The sequence below is a fragment of the Salmo salar genome, chromosome 12 (assembly GCF_965601325.2).
Source record: "Salmo salar chromosome 12, fSalSal1, whole genome shotgun sequence".
NCBI classification, from domain to species: domain Eukaryota; kingdom Metazoa; phylum Chordata; class Actinopteri; order Salmoniformes; family Salmonidae; genus Salmo; species Salmo salar.
This window is the reverse complement of record NC_138302.1, coordinates 92,306,196-92,328,207: the sequence shown is the minus strand read 5'-3', so window position 1 is coordinate 92,328,207 and position 22,012 is coordinate 92,306,196. Positions and strand designations below refer to the sequence as shown.

Sequence of the window (22,012 nt, the reverse complement as noted above, 5' to 3'; positions counted from 1 at the left end):
CCTTATCTGCAGCGCAGGATATTTAAAGGGAACGCATCTTTTTATTTAACTAGGCAAGTCAGTTAAGAACAAATTCTTATTTAGAATGATGGCCTACCGGGGAACAGTGGGTTAACTGCCTTGTTCAGGGGCAGAACGACAGATTTTTACCTTATCAGCTCGGGGATTTGATCCAGCAACCTTTCAGTTACTGGCGCAAGGCTCTAACCACTAGGCTACCTGCCGCCCAGTCTTGGCCTTTATTAATAGCTAATAATTGTATATTCATGTGAAATGTAAGCTATCATTCACTATACACAGTTAACAGTGTTAACTACGTAACTATGTAAATGTGTAACTTACAACTTTAATTATGCAGTAACACTGTAGGCTGCTATTTTGTTATCTGACATAGGCCTGGTGTCATAATGTCATGCATAACTTCAAAGTGCTTCGGTTATTAAAGTGATCCCCAGAAATGATTATGTCATATGAAACTGTGACACTTTCCAAACGAGGGAGATAACTAGGGGAGTGGTTTCATAATTGTTGGATGATTTCTAAATGCCAATGGCACAGCAATTTAGAGTTTTGTTCGGTTCTGCATCCTCATATTGTCATCAATAGGGACATCCAAAATATATTTCTTACATTTTAAAAGACATACAGTTGTACTATTTTAAGGAAAGACTGCTACTGTACATGTAACATGAGCTACATCATATCGATTCAATTAAATAATAAAAAAACAAAAAACATTCTCATCTGGGGTGATTCTCCAGTCATCAGAAGGCAGTTAACATGTATGGCCACAGCTTAAACAGGCAGAAAACAACACAGGTACCCCTCCTCTCACCAGTCACAACACTGCATCACTCACAGACCCAGCCACTGTGAAGGACTCCCACTAACAGGACACTATACTTTGACTCACTGTGCAAGGATTTAATCAGGGACTTCTAGATACCTTTAATAGGATTTCCTATGAAATTACGAGTTACATGGCAGATGTTTGGCAATGGTTTTGTCACTCTACATGTCTTTAGTTTTCTTTGAGAGAGTGCAGAGAGTTTGTCTTTAGTTGTCTTTGAGAGAGTGCAGAGAGTTTGTCTTTAGTTTTCTTTGAGAAAGTGCAGAGAATGTGTCTTTAGTTGTCTTTGAGAGAGTGCAGAGAGTTTGTCTTTTGTTTTCTTGAGAAGGTGCAGAGAGTTTGTCTTTGGTTTGTTCAATTTCACAGCCTGGTAAACTCTCTGACTCTGGTACTGCCCCATTTGGATGGTGACTCATAGAAAGTTATAATCTGCTTTCTTTCACCATTCGCAGCTCACAAATACACTTTACATGTTGTCAAGTGAAAAGTGAATGAAAACTGCCTACATTACTTGATACATTGTAAACTACTGTAGGTGGTATAAGTCGTTTGTAGGTGGTACTGAGCATTATTATTGTGTGACTTTGAGAGTTCGTTAAGTCAAAAGCGATACCAAAATACAATAGAATTATGTTTTTTCATATTTTACAAAACAATTAATGATGTAGTCAGGGGGAGGGGGATCAATAGTGAATGCCATTCTGGCCAAAAGGAGCAATGAGAGAAAGTGCAAGGAGAGCAGCAATGACCTGAACGACCTGCTTTGTCAAAGGTTGGGAGGGGAATCCCCTGCAAGAGGAGGAGGTGGAGGGATAGGTGAAGGAGCAAGCTGGTGATTTGTGTGAGACTTGGCTTCATCAAGGTTACTACTGGCAGCAGCCCCTATAGAAGGAGCGGGACTGTCAAGGCTGCCCCTGCAGCTCTGTACCGTCTGCCACACATGCGCACACCTTTCCCACTGTCCCTTAATGGCTTTCCCAGGTTCTCCCTAACAGCACAGACATTATTTATGAGCTAGGGGCCCGTTACAAAGCCTGTTAATGCAGTCTTATGAAGCTCAGTTCACGTTGCATTAGCTGTCTACCCACTGGGCACACACTGGTTGAATCAACATTGTTTCCACGTAATTTCAATGAAATTACTTTCAACCAACATGGACTAGACGTTGAATTGACTTCTGTGCCCAGTGGGTACTTAAATTAAATGTGAAGGCCCTAGTGCTCTAAGTCAGGGGTGTCAAACATATGGGCCGAGGGGGTCCAATCTGGCCCGTGGTGGTTTGAGTAAAAAATAAAACAATAATAATAATTATATATGCATTTCTTTTTACAATATTTTGTGTTGGGGTGGGGACGATCTCAATATACTTTAAAATGACAAAACTAAATTGAAACTGTATAGAAATAGTAATGCACCTACATCCATATAGTTTCTATCAGGAATCAAGGTAAGACCCAGATGCAGACTGTCGAAGTAACAATGTTTATTGTAGAGACAGGGGCAGGCAAAGACAGGTCAAGGCAGGCAGGGGTCGAAAATCCAGGGTAGGGCAAAGGCACAGGATGGCAGGCGGACTCAGGGTCAGGGACAGGCAGGGTTCAATAATCCAGAGGTGGAGCAAAGGTACAGGACGGCAGGCAGGCTCAGGGTCATGCAGAGGGGTCAGGCGGGCGGGTACAGGGTCAGGACAGGCAAAGGTCAAAACTGGGAGGACTAGCAAAGAGAGGCTGGGAAACGATAGGAGCTGACAGGAAAAACGCTGGTAAGTTTGAATGAACAAGACGAACTGGCAACAAACATACAGAGAACACAGGTATAAATACACAGGGGATAATTGGGAAGATGAGCAGCACCTGGAGGGGGGTGGAGACAAGCACAAGGACAGGTGAAACAGATCAGGGCGTGACAGTTTCTTGTTAAGTTTAGGCATTAACTCAGATTTTTTAAGGCTAGGATTAAGTTTAGGCATTAACACAACATTCTTAAGGTTAGGCATTAACTCCGAATGGTTAAGATAAGGGTAAAGATTTGGGATAGGCTTAAAACAAAAATGCCAAAAACAACTTTCTGTCACTGAAATTGAACATGCAAGCTTTTGAACCAGATGCAGATGCTCACTCCCATCCGACACCCTCCATCCACAATGCCCTAGCAAAACTGAAACCTACTTGAAGGTAACAGTGCTCACGCCATCAGACATGGATGGACGACAAACACTGAATTGTATCACGGGTGACCTGACTGGTTTCTTGACTGTGTCCAACTCGCAGGGAGCATAATGGGTAGGGGACTATTTTTTGCTAATTTTGACAGCAAGGAAATATAACACCTTTTCAGTGCAGCCCTCCGGACCACGTTGAAGACCTAATGCAACCCCCGGGCAAAATGAGTTTGGTGTGCGTTTCAATCAGGTGGTGGTGGGGGTGAAGGCTAAGGGCTGATGACAATGAATGGCATCTGAGGGGTATGGATTGTGTGTCACTCCACACCCGTCCACATCTCCTGATCAGTCAATACCACCAGGCCATATGAAGGAGAGCTGAGAAAAGCTTGATGAGTGGTGAAACTAAGGCTTTGTATCTTATGGGTTCCTTTTCTTAGATACTGTCTGGTAGCTCAACCCATTTTTCAGACCTTTGTTCCATTGACATATAGTGCTGTGGTACGGCAGTACAGTATACGGTGTAGTTAGTGACTTTGGTTTGGTATCAACTCGTGTTTGTGCTTGATGCATCTGTTCCCTGTCATTTACATACAGCTTGTGTTAGCATAATTAGACTTATTGAATATGCAGTACAAGTTTGTCTCTCTCACCCTGAGTAGCGTTGCAATTCTCTGGAGGGCTGTCTATTTGTGTGGAGGGTAGCAGAGAGCAGGGAGCTGTGTGTTCCAGGCAGAGGACTATTGACACTGCAATGCACCATCGCACGCTTGATAGCCTCTTGTTATAAGACGGCACCTCATCACTGCCCACTCTGAGGAGCTTAACAGCACACACGCGCAATCTATACATGCTTAAACACACTTACACACCACATGCTTACACACACAAACACACACACACACGTCAGATCACCATTTTGGCCTGTATAAATAATCAACAAACATTACTGTCCATAATTCAAAGTGATAATCACAGTAACTGGTTAATGAAGTACTAAATACATACTTTAAAATCCTTACATTTACACTGATACAAGGACAATGATGATTCAAAGAGAGATTCAAGGACACCTTCATTCAAAGAAATACCAACTTCTATGACATAAATAGCTTCTCAGCCAAGATCAGGTAGAGCATCCAGTAAGGACCCAGTGGAGAGGGGCAGATTATATCTAGATATTATGCACTTCCCTGCATTTGTTAAATGTTGCATGAAAATGTATTTTCTTGCTGCTGGATAAGGTTATGTAATTTCATCTTGTGAACAATAACTACGTTAGAGTTACAATACCCTCATTAGAGTTAAAATACCCTCATTAGAGAGGTTACAAGGTACCCTCATTAGAGTTAGCAGATAGCCCTCATTAGAGATACAATGCCCTCATTAGACGTACACCACCCTCATTGGTGTTACAATACCCTCATTAGTGTTACAATACCCTCATTAGTGTTACAATACCCTCATTAGTGTTACAATACCCTCATTAGTGTTACAATACCCTCATTAGTGTTACAATACCCTCATTAGTGTTACAATACCCTCATTAGAGTTACAATACCCTCATTAGTGTTACAATACCCTCATTAGTGTTACAATTCCCTCATTAGTGTTACAATACCCTCATTAGTGTCTGTCCATCTTGTAAATCTTCATTCATTCTAATGGACTGGGACTGAAATGACCTTCCTGTAGTCGGTATACCCTCAACAGATAAGATCAACATCCTTTTCCTTAGGACAGCTAGAGATTGTCCACCCCAAGGCAGAACGTTTTTTTACAATACATTTTCAATGAGACTGAATTAATCTTCCTCCCCTTGGGATATCAGTATTGTGTTGGACAGAGAGAGACTATTACTGGGCAGTATCTTGTGGTCCCATGAGGAGTAGAGCTAGGGGACGTGCTGTACATATCATACAGGATACTGAAGGAAAACAAGGTAGCCTGAGCCTATGCATACTGCAGAGTGCTACTAGACATGCGGCGCTGGTAATGTAGACATCCTAGGTGAACAGACTCCTCAAAGAGACCCAAGGTTAAGTACTGTACTAGTCAGACATTTTAGAAGTACCCTCTGGTCTGTCCTTGTGTGGTGTCCCTGTGTGGTATGCACCTTTTCAATTCATAGACTGTCCATACTTTCTATACACACTAATATATAAATATTTATATTCTGGCCTCTGACATTGCTCGTTCGGATATTTCGTAATTTCGAAAAGGAAAAGACAATTGGGAGGGCAGGGCTGCATTATGTGTGCATTGTTTTGTGTTGCTAGGTATACTGCAATGTTGGAGCTAGAAACACAAACACTCCGCTGCACCTGTGATAATATCTGCAAATATGTGTACGTGACCAATAAACTTTGATTTGGTGTAGGGTGCGAGGACAGGAGGGGGAGATCCAGAGCGAGCCAGTCATACTGCAGCCTGGACCACGTACAGCCACAGCAGTGCGGGCAGCATGAAGAGAGAGAGCACGGAGCAGACGGTGGAGCAGAGCCAGAACACCAGGAGAAAGAAGCACAAGGGCATTCATATCACTGCAGCAGCAGCCTCCCTCGTGGCCTGACTAGTTCACCTCAGATACACCACTATAGACCAACATGCTCCCAGTACGGACAGATTGTATTAAAAATTATGTATTTTATCCAGCAGAAGTTGGAAAGATCAAAGGTTACAGTCCATTCCAATGTGACATTTGACTGAAAGGCCAAATCCAAAACATTAGCATTTCTGACAACCACGCAAACAGTGAAACAAATTAAGACACCAACCAGTATACTAACCTTTTGTTGCAGGGAACCATTATCTATGAGCTCATGTGAGTTTAGTTTGGCTCTGCTGCACTGCATGACTCAGGCCCTTCAGACTGTCTGCTTCCTCCAGTCAGTGAGAAGCAGGGTTGAATCAATGCTACTGATAAGATGTAGGATCTTAATATTGTCTCTGCAAAATAATCCTGGATTTGAACATTTAGTCCATACTGTTGCTTGATCGATGGTTAGGTCTATTAGCTGGTCAAAGTGAGGCTCCTTGAAAAGTGGAATACTGTTAATATATGGTAAGCCTGTGCGTTAGTGCGGGTTTTCAGTGAATTTATGTAAATCACGAAGCTCCTCTGCATTTCCTGCTGTGCAGAAAGAATTCTCAGCAACAAAAGAGTGATCAAATTTAGATCCTACATTTGTACAGGGGATTCCCTGTGTGCCATGAGGGAACTTAAATGTGTGTTGCTGGGGCCTGGGCCAGAAACAACTGGCTATCCCTTACCTCTTACCTCTTAGCCCCTAACCCTTGGTTTTTGTCCCAATTTAGTGCCATCACACCTGATTCACTAAATAACCAATTGATCTTTCACACCTTGACTAACTGAATCAGGTGTTTCCCACCAGATTAAATTATGACTGTTAAATTATAACGGTTTTAGTAACATGATTATATACTGCACAGCCAGTGTGTTTAATAACACTATTGTTGCTACATCCAAACCTGAAATGCCTCTGCCATTGGACAGTGTTGTGCTTAGTCTTATATTGTTGCTATGGTGACTGCCCCTAGGGTTTCATCAAGCAGAAGTAGGAGGCTCTGTGATCAGTCCTGGAGAGTCTCTCTCTCCTCTCCTCTGGGATATTAGAGGTAAAGTCAAAGCACAGTGACACAGGACTTTGCATGTCCTTGTAGAGGTTGATGCATTCTACAGTGTCCTCTAAAGTACTAAAACATTCAGTTCAATGAAAAAGGCCTTGTAATACCTTAAGGCTTTGCTAGACTTTATTGATAGGTAGAAATTACAACACATTCAGAAAGTTCTGCAACTGTGTAATTTATACTTGTTAATGAAAGTTATATGAGTCTTTTTTCCCCTCTAAATGATCAATTCATGTATTAATACATTTTCTTTGAATATCTCTGGTATCCTTGGTCTCATTCGCGCTTCTTAGACTGATCGGATAGCGGATCATCTTTACACATACGGCCAAAGAGCAGGACAATAGAAATGAAACACTTGAGAGTAAAACCCTTTCTTTAATAACTGGCTTTTGGTATTTATATCCCTTGGGAGAAAAGGATATGTGTACAATACCCATGATATGGTCTGTGGGCCTTCCTTAGTCTTGACTCAAAGTGTTGAATGAACGCAGAGTCATGATCCAGAAGAGTGAATTTTATAAATATCCCCCAGTCTGCCATTAGACGTCCTCTGAAGAGTAGATGGATGGTTTTCCATTTGTATCGAGTAATAATAGCAATATGTCTGAAGCATACTATATTTCTGTCCGCAGCCCTATAGCTTTTTATAAACTTTTTAGGGCTAAGACAGGAAGTGTTACAGATATACACAATCATCAGTACAGTTGGTGAAGTTAGTAGTACTATAAATGAACTCTCTCTCTCCCCAGAATGGACTGCATGTCAGCTGCATCCCCTGTATCATTATAGTTTGCTGCTACTGATTCACTCCTTTCATGTGGCGGATGTCTGCCTGAGAGTAGAGGGGGATGCCTGGGGTCTCCTTGCCTCCTCTGGATGAGCATGACTTACACACACACACACACACACACACACACACACACACACACACACACGTCTGCTTACAACGAGAGCCCCTACCGAGCCACAGAGAAGACCAGCCCGCTGTGAGAGGCTGACAACACAGAGGGGCTTGGCTTCCTTAAGTGCAGCTAAACCATGATATGGATGGTGTGTGTGTGTGTGTGTGTGTGTGTGTGTGTGTGTGTGTGTGTGTGTGTGTGTGTGTGTGTGTGTGTGTGTGTGTGTGTGTGTGTGTGTGTGTGTGTGTTCTTCCTCCAACACAGTGGCAACAGAGAGAGTGCCTCTCCTGAGAAGGGTCTCTCCTGAGAAGGGTCTCTCAGCACTCTGATGCTGAGAGTTCCAGAGTGCAGTCAGCCAGGCGTACTGTACCAGCTGAGACGATCTACATTTTACAGCTGGGCATCTCTCAAACGTACATATATACTGTCTGTGCTAATGTTCAGATTCACACATACATACTGTCACACACTTTTCCAGTCACACACACACACACACACACGTAATGTACAGTATGTACAGTAATTATGTTCAGTTGACTAAATAGAAATGGAATCACATGCCTCACCTAATGTATTAAACATACAGTAGAAAAAAATTACATTTTTCTTCCTGAGGTGCACTGAACTGCAGCTTGAGGTGTTCCACATAAGCATTCAAATTGAGCTCCACTGACAAGTGATTTATAGCTCAGGGTAAGTCACAGACATGTTTTCATTTTCCCAAACATAGAAATACTGAAGTGGGGAGAAATGAAGAGTGGACCCTATTTCCAGAGAGAACAAAGCCACTCAGCACTTCTGATAAGCCACCTGCACCTGTGACGTCATTGTATTATATTGTATTGGGAAAAGAGGATGACAGAGGAAAGAGGAGAGAAGAGAGTGGAGGAGGAAGGGAAAGAGAGGAGGATGCAATCATGTGTGTGTGCTTGTGTGTTTGTGTGATAAATACATTTCCCCAATGACATTCATTCTTCAGATAAACAATCCTAACTTGTTACACTGCAATATTTTCACTGAACAGGCAAAAGCTTACTGAATTGATGACACATGTATGTGCTTACATTTGTCTGGGACAACGACAACACACCATGAATACATTGTGATGCTGAAAAACATGATCTCAGTCCTCTACTCCACTGGGGACGGCCATGGACCAACGAAAGGCCCGATGGGGACTGGGGATGGCCATGGACCAACCGCAGGCCTGATGGGGACTGGGGACGGCCAGGGACCAACCGCAGGCCTAATGGGGACGGGGGGCGGCCATGGACCAACCGCAGGCCTGATGGGGACTGGGGACGACCATGGACCAACCGCAGGCCTGATGGGGACGGCCATGGACCAACCGCAGGCCTGATGGGGACTGGGGACGGCCATGGACCAACCGCAGGCCTGATGGGGACTGGGGACGACCATGGACCAACCGCAGGCCTGATGGGGACGGCCATGGACCAACCGCAGGCCTGATGGGGACTGGGGACGGCCATGGACCAACCGCAGGCCTGATGGGGACTGGGGAGTTATGATGGGCCACATACACAGTGTGACTTCTTGCACTGGCATCTCTGGGATTGTATTCCAGATCTAAGACACTAGAAAGAGAGCGAGAGAGAGCGAGAAATCAGCACAGAGTACAACACATAATATTTTTCTCTGATAGACAGTCCATGGGAGGTGTGTTGAGGTCTTAGCTGAAGGCACTGTGTCCATGGCACCTTGCCTCTGGGGTCTCTCTCTAGCCCAGTACAGTATGTGTGTGAGATGGTGGAGCCATAGAGATCCTCTATATCTTGATGTATTTCAGTTGGTGGGGTGTTGTGCTGCTGGAGCTTGAGGCCATTGGTATGAGTCAGGGTATTTCTCCTCTAGGCCTGTGGAGGTAAGAGATTAATGTACTACATTTTTTATTTTATTTTTGTGAAACTCAGGCAGTTTTTATGACTATGTAATATGTACAAGACAAGAAGCTTTCATGCTTTTACATCTTTCAATGACATGCAGACATAATCCATCACATAACAAAAGGAAGAATAACAGAGAGATGTACACTACCTTTCAGGTGCATGTGTTCTGCTGCAGCAGTGTTGGTTGGGCGATGCTTGTTGGCAGGTTGAGATGAGGTTATCTGATCTAGCCAAGTGAAAATATCCATCCGACTAGGGGGAAATTACATGTGATTTAGGATTGTCATAAATAATTTCATATTCTGCCATTATTAGTTCATTCATATTTCATTTCATTATGCATGTTTGATATCATAACGTGCACTTTATACAATAAAAAAAGTCTAGACATATCATAATGTTGAACATAACCCGCTTGTATCCTCCCTGTCCTACATATGTTATCTCACTTGAGGGCAGCACTGAACTTTGTTTTGGGCATAGACTTTTCAGAGTAGTGGTGGGTAAATTTATAAGGACATAAAAAGAGATCTGTGAAGCTAATTCTGCCCTAGCCCATTTAACTACCAATTAATTAGACTCCTACGATTTTCTCCCACATTCAGCACTATCACTTACAAATGACAAATGGTTTCTCAACTAGGATAATGTATTTTTCAGATATAGTTAGGCCCTAACATGCCTATTTACATTTGAACTAAATCTAAATTATGCGTAACTGATTTAATGTAGGTGAATTGGGTCTGATTAGCCTTGATGGAAGGGAACGGTGCAGCGTGGCTATGATTAATCCTAAAAGAGACGGAAAAGCAGAACAGCGCTGGGACACCACGCTGCGGGAGGCAGTGCTAGTACTGTGGAAGTGACCAGCCATACAGCTCCAAGCCCTGCGCGGGTGAAAAACAAATCAATATTTCGTTGACTTTACAGCGTGCAAGCACTGTCCTTCCCACATTTTAACTTCCAAAAGACTTATGAAGACCTCAATAATAGTATTTTAAAGATGAATTATTTATCAGAATAATCAGGCTACTCATCTTCGTTGTTGTTTTAAGTGATTAATTGTCAGACATGGATAATAATCGTACTAAAAAATAAAATAACATTAATAATTATACGAATATTAATAAATGCTATTCTTATTAATTGTATTTATGTGTTTATGTATCTATATATTTATTATTGACATTTGCTATGTTTTCGTTTATTATTTATTGGCCATACATTATATGCATGTTGTTGTCTGTCGCATGGGTTGTCTATGTCCAATGCCGGCTCCTATTTTTGGCATAGCCTTTGTGTTTGTTTTGAGAGGGACAGTTCACAGCCGCGTGAGGAGAACAAGAGACAATAGTTTGGCTTGACGTCAGCCCCAGTTGGCATGCCAACTCAGAGAGATATCAAGCATAAGCCTCTAGTAATGACAAGGAATTGTGATGAGCGATTGCATTTTCTTCAGATAATAAAATATAGGTATATAATAAATAGCTAAGATTTAGAACGGGCTGTTGAAATATTGATATATTACTGCGTTTTGATGTTATGTTGATCCCATTTTTGCATTAACACAACCCAAAACATTTTAAGTGATGTATTTATTAATTTATTGTGGCTATCATTGATTTGATGTCTTGGATATAGGCTACAGAAAAAACTGCCTCCATTCTGTAAAGTTTAATGTTACCAGTCAAAAGTTTGGACACACCTACTCATTCAAGGGTTTTTCTTTATTTTACTATTTTCTACGTTGTGGAATAATAGTGAAGACATCAAAACTATGAAATAACACTTATGGAGTCATGTATTATGGAAAATCAAAATTAAACAAATCAAAAAATATTTTATATTTGAGATTCTTCAAAGTGGTCACCTTTTGCCTTGATGACAGCTTTGCACACTCTTGGCACTCTCTCAACCAGATTCATGAGGAATGCTTTTCCAACAGTCTTGAAGGAGTTCCCCCGTATGCATACCATTTATTTGGGCTGCAATTTGAGGTGCAGTTAACTCTAATGAACTTATCCTCTGCAGCAGAGGTAACACTGGGTCTTCCTTTCCTGTGGCGTTCCTCGTGAGAGCCAGTTTCATCATAGTGCTTAATTGTTTTTGCCACTGCACTTGAAGAAACTTCAAAGTTCTTGACATTTTCCAGATTGACTGATCTTCATGTCTTAAAGCAATGATGGACTGTAATTTTTCTTTGCTTATTTGAGCTGTTCTTGCCGTAATATGGACTTGGTCTTTTACCAAATAGGACTATCTTCTGTATACCTTCCCTACCTTGTCACAACACAACTGATTGGCTCAAAAGCATTAATAAGGAAAGAAATTCCACAAATGTACTTTTAATAAGGCACACCTGTTAATTGAAATACATTCCAGGTGACTACCTCATGAAGCTGGTTGAGAGAATACCAAGTGTGAAAGCTGTCATCAAGGCAAAGGGTGGCTACTTTGAAGAATCTCAAATATAAAATATATTTTGATATGTCTAACACTTTTTTTGGTTACTACATGATTCCATTTGTGTTATTTCATAGTGTTGATGTCTTCACTACTATTCTACAATGTAGAAAAGGTTTTACTGCTAACCTACAAAGCACTGCAGGGGCTTGCTCCTATCTATCTTTCAGATTTGGTCCTGCCGTACATACCTACACGTACACTACGGTCACAAGACGCAGGCCTCCTTACTGTCCCTAGAATTTCTAAGCAAACAGCTGGAGGCAGGGCTTTCTCCTAAAGAGCTCCATTTTTATGGAATGGTCTGCCTACCCATGTGAGAGACGCAGACTCGGTCTCAACCTTTAAGTCTTTATTGAAGACTCATCTCTTCAGTAGGTCATATGATTGAGTGTAGTCTGGCCCAGGAGTGTGAAGGTGAACGGAAAGGCACTGGAGCAACGAACCGCCCTTGCTGTCTGCATGGCCGGTTCCCCTCTCTCCACTGGGATTCTCTGCCTCTAACCCTATTACAGGGGCTGAGTCACTGGCTAACTGGTGCTCTTCCATGCCATCCCTAGGAGGCGTCACTTGAATGGGTTGAGTCACTGACGTGATCTTCCTGTCTGGGTTGCCCCCCTCGGATTGTGCCATGGCGGAGGTCTTTGTGGGCTATACTCGGCCTTGTCTCAGGATGGTAAGTTGGTGGATGAACATATCCCTCTCGTGGTGTGGGGGCGGTGCTTTGGCAAAGTGGGTGGGGTTATATCCTGCCGGTTTGGCCCTGTCCAGGGGTATTGTTGGATGGGGCCAAAGTTTCTCCCGACCCCTCCTGTCTCAGCCTCCAGTATTTATGCTGCAGTAGTTTATGTGTCGGGGGACTAGGGTCAGTCTGTTATATCTGCAGTATTTCTCCTGTCTTATCCTGTTGGGGCTAGGGGGCAATATTTGCACGGCCGGATAAAAAACGTACCCGATTTAAACTGGTTACTACTCTTGCCCAGAAACGAGAATATGCATATAATTAGTAGATATGGATAGAAAACACTCTAGTTTATAAAACTCTTTGAATGGTGTCTGTGAGTATAACAGAACTCATATGGCAGGCCAAAACCTGAGAAGATTCCATACAGGAAGTGCCCTGTCTGACAATTTGTTCTCCTTCTGTGGCATCTCTATCGAAAATACAGCATCTCTGCTGTAACGTGACATTTTCTAAGGCTTCCATTGGCTCTCAGAAGGCGCCAGAAAGTGGAATGACGTCTCTCCTGTCTCTGGGCGAAAAACAGCAGGAGATTTTGTGAGTGGTCAGGCTGGGAACAGTGACACTGGAGATGCGAGTTCATGTGAATTCTCCATTTTTTTCTTTCAGCCTTTGAATGAATACAACGTTGCCTGGTTGGAATATTATCGCTATTTTACGAGAAAAATAGCATAAAAATGAATTTAAACAGCGTTTGACATGCTTTGAAGTACGGTAATGGAATATTTTGAAAAATTTTGTCACGAAATGCACTCGCGCGTCACTCTTCGGATACTGACCTGAACGCATGAACAAAACAGAGCTATTTGAATATAACTATGGATTATTTGGAACCAAAACAACATTTGTTGTTGAAGTAGAAGTCCTGGGAGTGCATTCTGACGAAGAACAGCAAAGGTAATACAATTTTTCTTATAGTAAATCTGACTTTGGTGAGGGCCAAACTTGGTGGGTGTCAAATTAGCTAGCCGTGATACTCGGGCTATGTACTCAGAATATTGCAAAATGTGCTTTCGCCGAAAAGCTATGTTAAAATCTGACACCGCGATTGCATAAAGGAGTTCTGTATCTATAATTCTTAAAATAATTGTTATGTATTTTGTGAACGTTAATCGTGAGTAATTTAGTAAATTCACCGGAAGTTTGTGGTGGGTATGCTAGTTCTGAACATCACAAGCTAATGTAAAAAGCTGTTTTTTGATATAAATATGAACTTGATTGAACAAAACATGCATGTATTGTATAACATAATGTCCTAGGAGTGTCATCTGATGAAGTTCATCAAAGGTTAGTGCTGCATTTAGCTGTGGTTTTGGTTTTTGTGACATTATATGCTTGCTTTGGAAATGGCTGTGTGATTATTTTTGGCAGGGTACTCTCCTGACATAATCTAATGTTTTGCTTTCGCTGTGAAGCCTTTTTGAAATCGGACAATGTGGTTAGATTAACGAGAGTCTTGTCTTTAAAATGGTGTAAAAGAGTCATATGTTTGAGAAATTGAAGTTATAGCATTTTTGAGGTATTTGTAGCATGAGGACTGCAGATGTGGCCAGGGCAATGTCCGTACAGTGAGAGGCCTAAAATAGCGCTACTGGGAGACAGGACAGACAGCTGATGGTCCTCGCAGTGGCAGACCACGTGTAACAACACCTGCACAGGATCGGTACATCCGAACATCACACCTGCGGGACAGGTACAGGATGGCAACAACAGGTCCTCACCAGACATCACCGGCAACAACGTTGCCTATGGGCACAAACCCACTGTTGCTGGCCAGACAGGACTGGCAAAAGGTGCTCTTCACTGACGAGTCGCGGCTTTGTCTCACCAGGAGTGATGGTCGGATTCGCGTTTATCGTCGAAGGAATGAGCGTTACACCGAGGCCTGTACTCTGGAGCGGGATCGATTTGGAGGTGGATGGTCCGTCATGGTCTGTGGCGGTGTGTCACAGCATCATTGGACTGAGCTTGTTGTCATTGCAGGCAATCTCATCGCTGTGCGTTACAGGGAAGACATCCTCCTCCCTCATGTGGTACCCTTTCTGCAGGCTCATCCTGACTTGACCCTCCAGCATGACAATGCCACCAGCCATACTGCTTGTTCTGTGTGTGATTTCCTGCAAGACAGGAATATCAGTGTTCTGCCATGGCCATCGAAGAGCCCGGATCTCAATCCCATTGAGCACGTTTGGGGCCTGTTGGATCGGAAGGTGAGATCTAGGGCCATTCCCCCCAGAAATGTCCGGGAACTTGCAGGTGCCTTGGTGGAAGAGTGGGGTAACATCTCACAGCAAGGACTGGCAAGTCTGGTGCAGTCCACGAGGAGTAGATGCACTGCAGTAGTTAATGCAGCTGGCGGCCATACAGACCGTTACTTTTGATTTTGACCACCCCCCCTCTTTGTTCAGGGACACATTATTCAATTTCTGTTAGTCACATGTCTGTGGAACTTGTTCAGTTTATGTCTCAGTTGTTTAATCTTGTTATGCTCATACAAATATTTACTCATGTTAAATTTGCTGAAAATAAACGCAGTTGACAGTGAGTGGAAATTATTTTTTTTGCAGATTTTTTAAACGGTTGTTTCATTAGGTCTACATGTTTACCATATTAAGACTCACGGAGGGCTCTGCTCTCTCTTTCAAGGCGGGCTGCTCATCCATCTGGAGGGTTTCTGTGAAAACGCAGAGCGATACCATGGTAACATTAACGGGGTTACCCAGGAAACTGTAGTCGTCATGGAGACTGCATCACAAGGCTCAGCGGCATCCAGGAGGCGGGACTTTGCTGTTCTTCTTTCTTCCATCCACGCGCATTATATGCAATGTGTCCATGTCTTCATCATTGTGCTCACACTATCCTCCATGATGGAAATAGTCTTGAAGTCATGTTTTGTAGGAAAATAAATTCCATGTAGTCCTGACGATGTCTTTGGATGGAATTATGACTAGATCCATTAATTACCAATAATTACTACCACTGTCAATTGTAGGCTATACAATTATTCTAGCCCATTTAACGGGTAATGAGACATTCAAATTACATGGAGATATTTTATCAAAGACATTCCCGAGTCTTGGTAATTTCATTTTCTTATTTTATTTGGTATTGGCTGTAACGCTAAAAGCCTGCTCTCGTAGGCTATGATACTGTATGTCCATGATATTTCCATTACGCATATGTTGCCCATTCAAGCATAGCCTATGTTTGTCATCATCCGATGTAAGCAACATCCTACAGACATTGTAGATTATATTGTATTGCTATTAATGACAAGACTGAACACTGATAAGCCAACGAACGTTTCCCTTTAAAAAACACAACGACAACACTGTTTCGATTCGGGAATAAATATGCAACACTTACAACCTACCGAACTACCGAACATCAACACCTGTTTTGGACTCAAGGACGAATTGTAAGATTACAGTACGTTTTGCAACCTCTGTGGCACACTAGCACACTCCACTTGACAGATATGTACCGACACATCACGATTAGTTTAGCTATCATAGAAAAAAATAGTAGTCGTAACTCTATATCTCCATCATATAAAATGAAAGCATTTACACGTCCGTGAATATCTTTTTGATGTTCACGCAGTTTTGGTTATTCTCATTGGTGAAGTTGGGCTGTTTATACCCACTGTTGATGCCCTCCTCTATAACCATATATTCTGACTTGCTCAGAGATGACGTGCTACGAGTCCTTTTCAGCCCCTCTGTGGCTGAGGGTAGGTGCTCGCAGCTGCTGACGTGCAAGTACTGTGCGTGCTCTTCTCCATCAGTCTCCCTATGGTAAAAGTAATTGAAGTTGGAGACAATAACTGGCACAGGGAGAGCAATAGTCAACACTCCGGCAATAGCACACAATGACCCAACAATTTTGCCACCAATTGTCACAGGGTGCATGTCTCCATATCCGACAGTAGTCATGGTGACCACAGCCCACCAGAACGCATCTGGGATGCTTGTGAAACTGGAGGATGGGTCATCGGCTTCGGCAAAATAAACAGCACTGGAGAAAAGGATAACTCCAATGAAAAGAAAAAATATCAGCAGTCCAAGCTCCCTCATGCTGGCCTTTAGCGTCTGCCCTAAGATCTGTAGGCCCTTAGAGTGCCTGGAGAGCTTGAAGATGCGAAAGACTCTCACGAGCCTTATCACTCTGAGAATGGCCAGGGACATGGCTTGTTGACCGTTACCCTGCTTCTCAGCCAGTTCTGTCCCCAAAGTGATGAAGTAGGGAAATATGGCGACAATGTCGATGATGTTCATGATATTTTTTGAGAACGTGGATTTGCTGGGGCACGCGAAGAACCTGACCAGCAACTCAAAAGAGAACCAGATTATGCAAAGTGTCTCTATCACAAAGAAAGGGTCGGTGAATGGATTTGCGTGGTAGGAGGCCGTCCCATTGACTGTAGGTGCTAACGGGATAGGTTCCCGGTCATCCCGAAACTCAGGCAAGGTCTCTAAACAGAATATAACAATTGATATTAAAATGACAAGCACTGAGACGATAGCTATTCCCCTAGCTGGCCCAGAGCTTTCAGGGTATTCAAACAAAAGCCAAACCTGCTTTTGGAATTCATTATTGGGTAAAATACGTTCCTCTTCTTTTATGAATCCTTCGTCCTCTCGGAATTTTTCCATAGCCTCTTCCCCGAGTTGATAGAAATTGATCTCCTCAGAGAAGATGTCAATGGGCACGTTAACAGGTCTCCGTATGCGCCCTCCTGACTGGTAATAATAGAGAATGGCATCAAAGCTGGGTCGGTTTCTGTCGAAGAAGTACTCGTTCCTCAGTGGGTCAAAGTAACGCATTCTCTTTCTGGGGTCCCCGAGCAACGTTTTCGGAAACTGGTTGAAAGTTTTGAGTTGAGTTTCGAAGCGTAAACCTGAAATGTTGATAACCACCCTCTCGCAGCAATCGCGTCCACGCTCTCGCTCATATCGATCCACGGACAGGTGGCTCGAAAGCGCCACTGACTCCTCCAACATGTTCTCGACTGTCATGACGCCCTTCTCCGTCTCGAAGTAACCGTGGTTCTCAACGTTGTTGCCTCTGTGTCTCACCGAGCGGGGTGAGTCGATTAGGTTAAAGTGGTCATCCATACAGGTGGTATGGAGAGGGCAGAGTGCGCCGCGCCTCCTCTAGCCAAACCCCCCATACACGCAGAGCAGACGCTCAAGCGACGCGACTTCCCTCCCCTCTCATCATCTCCGCTCGTTGCCACTGTGAAGTGTTTCCGCCCCACGAAGCACACACTGGGGTTAATAAACACAGGTCTATTCCCGCCCACGGCGCGCATATCTGACACACTTCCACCCAGTTGGAACTTAAACACATAGACACCAGCAGGCGCACGCCATCTCCATTTGTTTCCATTTGAGTCATTTATCATATTTACAGGAGCAATTAGGTTGAAGTGCCTTGCTAAAGGAGACATCGACAGATTATTCACCTAGGATTCGAAACAACCTTTCGGTTACTGGCCCAACGCTCTTAACCGCTTGGCTACCTGCACACCTTGTCAATGAAACGGAAACAGCAAATATGATGAAGGGATAACTGCAAATTCCCAAAATATATTGGGTTCCTATGGTTATCACATTTGATATTGTTTTGTTTTGTACACTTTGTACAAAATAATAAAACGCAGAACTACAGGATGTTTCTTAACATAACTCTTTATTAACTAGCTACAACTACATGTTAGCCTATCTCCAACCACGATCAACTGCCCATGACCTAACCGTCTGGGTGGTCTTAACCAATCACCGCACAGTATGATACGGCGGTAAAATGCATCCAATTATAATTCAGTATGTATTCACATATGAATATTACATCCCCCTTCTTTTAAACAAAATACAAATGTTTTACATATTCTAAGCTTTTCTTTTGGATACATGCTCTGTAGTTTGAACTCAAGGTAAGTAACCATTTATATTGCATAATACACCAACTGAATCAACATAGACTCTGAAACAATGATCCAACTTTTCAAACAAGGGATTCTCAGCAACTCAGCTTTCACTGTAGAAATGACATCTTAACATTTGAAACAAATACAATACCAAAGCATGTCAAGTGAACTTTCAATAACAAGTTTACAGTCTGGAACGCTTTTAGGGCAGCGATCCGCCTACACCCTTTGACATTTCACAGGTCGAGGACAGCTCTGGGCTTGACCTCTCTTCCTGACCTTGTGCGATATGATGTTGAGCATGCTTCTGTGTCAGTCAACAGCTCTTGTGGTGTTGCAGGTAAGTGTGGTGTATGTTGTGCCGTGTGTGTGTTTAGTCCATCACGTTCTCTTTCAGGGGAACAGTTCATCTCATCAGTGTGTTGTTCTTTTGTGTTCAGTAAGTGACGACGATTGCGGCGGTACACTGCTCCTTCTGCTGTGCGGACGTGATATGAACGTTCAGTGTCAGCTGGCTGGATGACGACTGCTGGTTTCCAGAGGCCATGCTCCTGGATTCTAACTGACTCTCCGTCGATCAGTGGTGGCAGTGGTCTAGCTGACCTGTCGTAGTATCGCTTTTGTTGTTGTTGTCTCTGTACACGTTTTTCATGCATTTCCTTGTAGCTGACAACCTCAGGTTGCAGCTGCTGGTTGGTGCTGGGAAGGGTTGAGCGAAGTCTGCGGCTCATCAACAGCTGGGCTGGTGATTTGAAGTTGTCAACTGGAGTGTTGCGGTATTCAAGGAGACTGAGGTAGGGGTCTCGCTTGTCTGCTTTTGCTTTGTCCATGTGTTGTAAATATCTCTCCCTTTTTCACCGATCCAGAGGAGCAGGTAGCTACATTTTTCCTCTTCTCCTCTTTCCTTCAGGGGACCCGTGAACATTAGCTCCACATGCTGTTTGTACTTACGCCATGCATCGGGTAAGTTTGTAGACTCCCAGTCCATTCGAGGTGAAGGAACTCCAGAAAAATCCATCTTTTAAGACCATCCCACTTCTGACACCATGTTTTGTTTTGTACACTTTGTACAAAATAATAAAACGCAGAACTACAGGATGTTTCTTAACATAACTCTTTATTAACTAGCTACAACTACATGTTAGCCTATCTCCAACCACGATCAACTGCCCATGACCTAACCGTCTGGGTGGTCTTAACCAATCACCGCACAGTATGATACGGCGGTAAAATGCATCCAATTATAATTCAGTATGTATTCACATATGAATATTACAGATATTTTCCCTGATTGAAAACATTATTACAAAACGGATTAACTATCACAAAACCCACTGTCTACTCCCTACCATCAAAATGTAGGCTAGTACAAAGAGGAAAAAATAAGTTTTCCTGTGCATTTCTACTGTCTAATATGATGAGAATTTCATTTAAATGACAGAACTGTCTATTACAAGGGGCTAGAAGTAATTTCTACATTAGATGTACTTGTTTTTGAAAATAGCCTACCATTCAGCCAAAAAAATGTTGCTCTCCATGGTGCTGAAGTTAGCCCACTCCGTTCAATCGACGGATTATACAAATATTACCCGCATGGACACAACATTTATCTCAGTGGCCTCTTAGCTCATAATGATTCATGAAGAATAATCAGATCAATCTCGTACTCATACCACATACACATTATACCACAATCACTGCATTTTTAGGCCTACATTTAGTCCTAATGAAATTAAGTTATACATGATTGCATATTACATATTATAATCAGACCTGCTTCACCAAATGTCACTAACAGTAGGCTACGCAGAATTTTGCCTTCTGTTTCTGTATAAAATGTGTCAGTAATATGTAGGCCTATTGTCCAGACTACCGTATGCAGTAATAATATTGCTTCAAATGAAGCCATTTCTAAGATGTAGCCTAAAGATGCTGCCAATATTAGGTATATTGTCAATGTTCCCATTTTATTAGAACACAGCAGGCATACAAATGTTAGATCTTAATTTGATCACCCTGTTGTTGCAGGACATTTCCAAGTGTAGGCTATTTGAGGTTTAAACGAGCTTATAAAGTTTGTAATTTATACTTAAAAAAATTGCCCTAACTTAAAATGTTACCGATAACAGGGGAGGTTAGCATGTCTTGGGGGGTATGATCTTTGACCCTCTGCAACTTCTCACTCATCATTATTCTCAATTCAATCAGGATTATCTATAATCATGTTAGCATCCACATAAACATAGAAGTGTTTAAACATGAAGCATATTATATTCTTATTTACAATAAAAGTGATTCCAAAATGACACAATACATTATTTACCATCCATTTCTATTGGGCACAAAATAATCTGAAACGCAAGCAAATGCTTGGCTCTGTCACGACTTCCGCCGAAGATGGTGCCTCTCCTTGTTCGGGCGGCGTTCGGTGGTCGACGTCACCAGCTTTCTAGCTGTCACCGATCTACGTTTATTTTTCCATTTGTTTTGTCTTGATTGTACACACCTGGTTCCCATTACGTTATAATTTATTCCCTATTTAACCCTCTGGTTCCCACATGGTTTTGTGCATGTTTGTTCTTTGTTTAGCGTTCAAGACTTCTGTGAGCTGGTGTGTTTTTCCCTGTGTGGAAATTAGTGTTGTTTCTTTTCGAGTAAAGTACGTCTTTTACTCAGTTCTGTGTCCTGCGCCTGACTCCGTCCTAACCGCTGCACACTGACACCTGACAGGCTCTTCGATGGCCAAAAACTGCAAATGCATTCAAGAAGTTTGTAGTGTCACAAGCTTGATGTAGTCATTGTTTGGAATATGGGACCACATAGGATACTACACTTTTGACAATTTTTTTATAAGAATCTTTAGGGGTGTCAATAATTTTGGCCTTAACCTTTTTGAGAAAAAAAGTATTACTTGAAAAATCTCTTTCTCTGAGCAATTGTATTAGTATAAAATAACATAATGTCCCATTTTATTTGGAGCATACAATATTTTAATTGTTTATTTTATAAGGTCATTTTTGCTCATTTTTATCAAAGGTGTCAATAATAACCTCACAGTATATCTCAAGAGCAGCACTAGTATTCTGCATGATATAAAATGGCCTCAATTAACATTTAATGTAAGTGTCTGAACTGAAGTGTCAACCTCTGTAGCAGCATGGGATTGATGAGGAAAATGCAAAATCAATATTCAATCTCAATACCTGCATTTCTTAGTAATGATGTCAAGGCTCATCAGAGGCATGGTTTTATGATCAGCTGCAACACATTGATCTGTCCAGACAAACTAATCTTTCACAAGAGATGGTAGGATGGAATTCCATCAAACCTGCAGTTCAGAGAAACCCTCACTGCTGAAAAATGGCATTAATCTTGCACCTCCACGTAGAAAACATCAACAT

The 22,012-nt window shown here is 42.4% G+C and overlaps 1 protein-coding gene across 2 annotated transcripts; it reads right to left on the bottom strand.

The window, feature by feature from the left end:
* Positions 1-6,568: 6,568 nt before the first annotated feature.
* LOC106566038 (potassium voltage-gated channel subfamily A member 3) lies at positions 6,569-17,912 on the bottom strand. Of its 2 annotated transcripts, none has more exons than XM_045691886.2 (3): positions 15,286-17,912; positions 9,623-9,726; positions 6,569-9,441 (listed from the first exon to the last, which is right to left on the bottom strand). In XM_045691886.2, the coding sequence occupies exon 1, from the start codon at positions 17,794-17,796 to the stop codon at positions 16,246-16,248; it is 1,551 nt and encodes a 516-aa protein (XP_045547842.1). In that variant the 5' UTR covers positions 17,797-17,912; the 3' UTR covers positions 6,569-9,441; positions 9,623-9,726; positions 15,286-16,245. The 2 variants fall into 2 exon arrangements, with proteins under 2 accessions (XP_045547842.1, XP_045547841.1); XM_045691885.2 differs by having other exon boundaries at positions 15,301-17,912.
* Between the last annotated feature and the right edge of the window lie 4,100 nt (positions 17,913-22,012).

Coding starts and splice junctions, on each gene's coding strand:
- LOC106566038 (XM_045691886.2), bottom strand. CDS start 17,796: ATGGATGACCACTTTAACCTAATCGACTCACCCCGCTCGGTGAGACAC.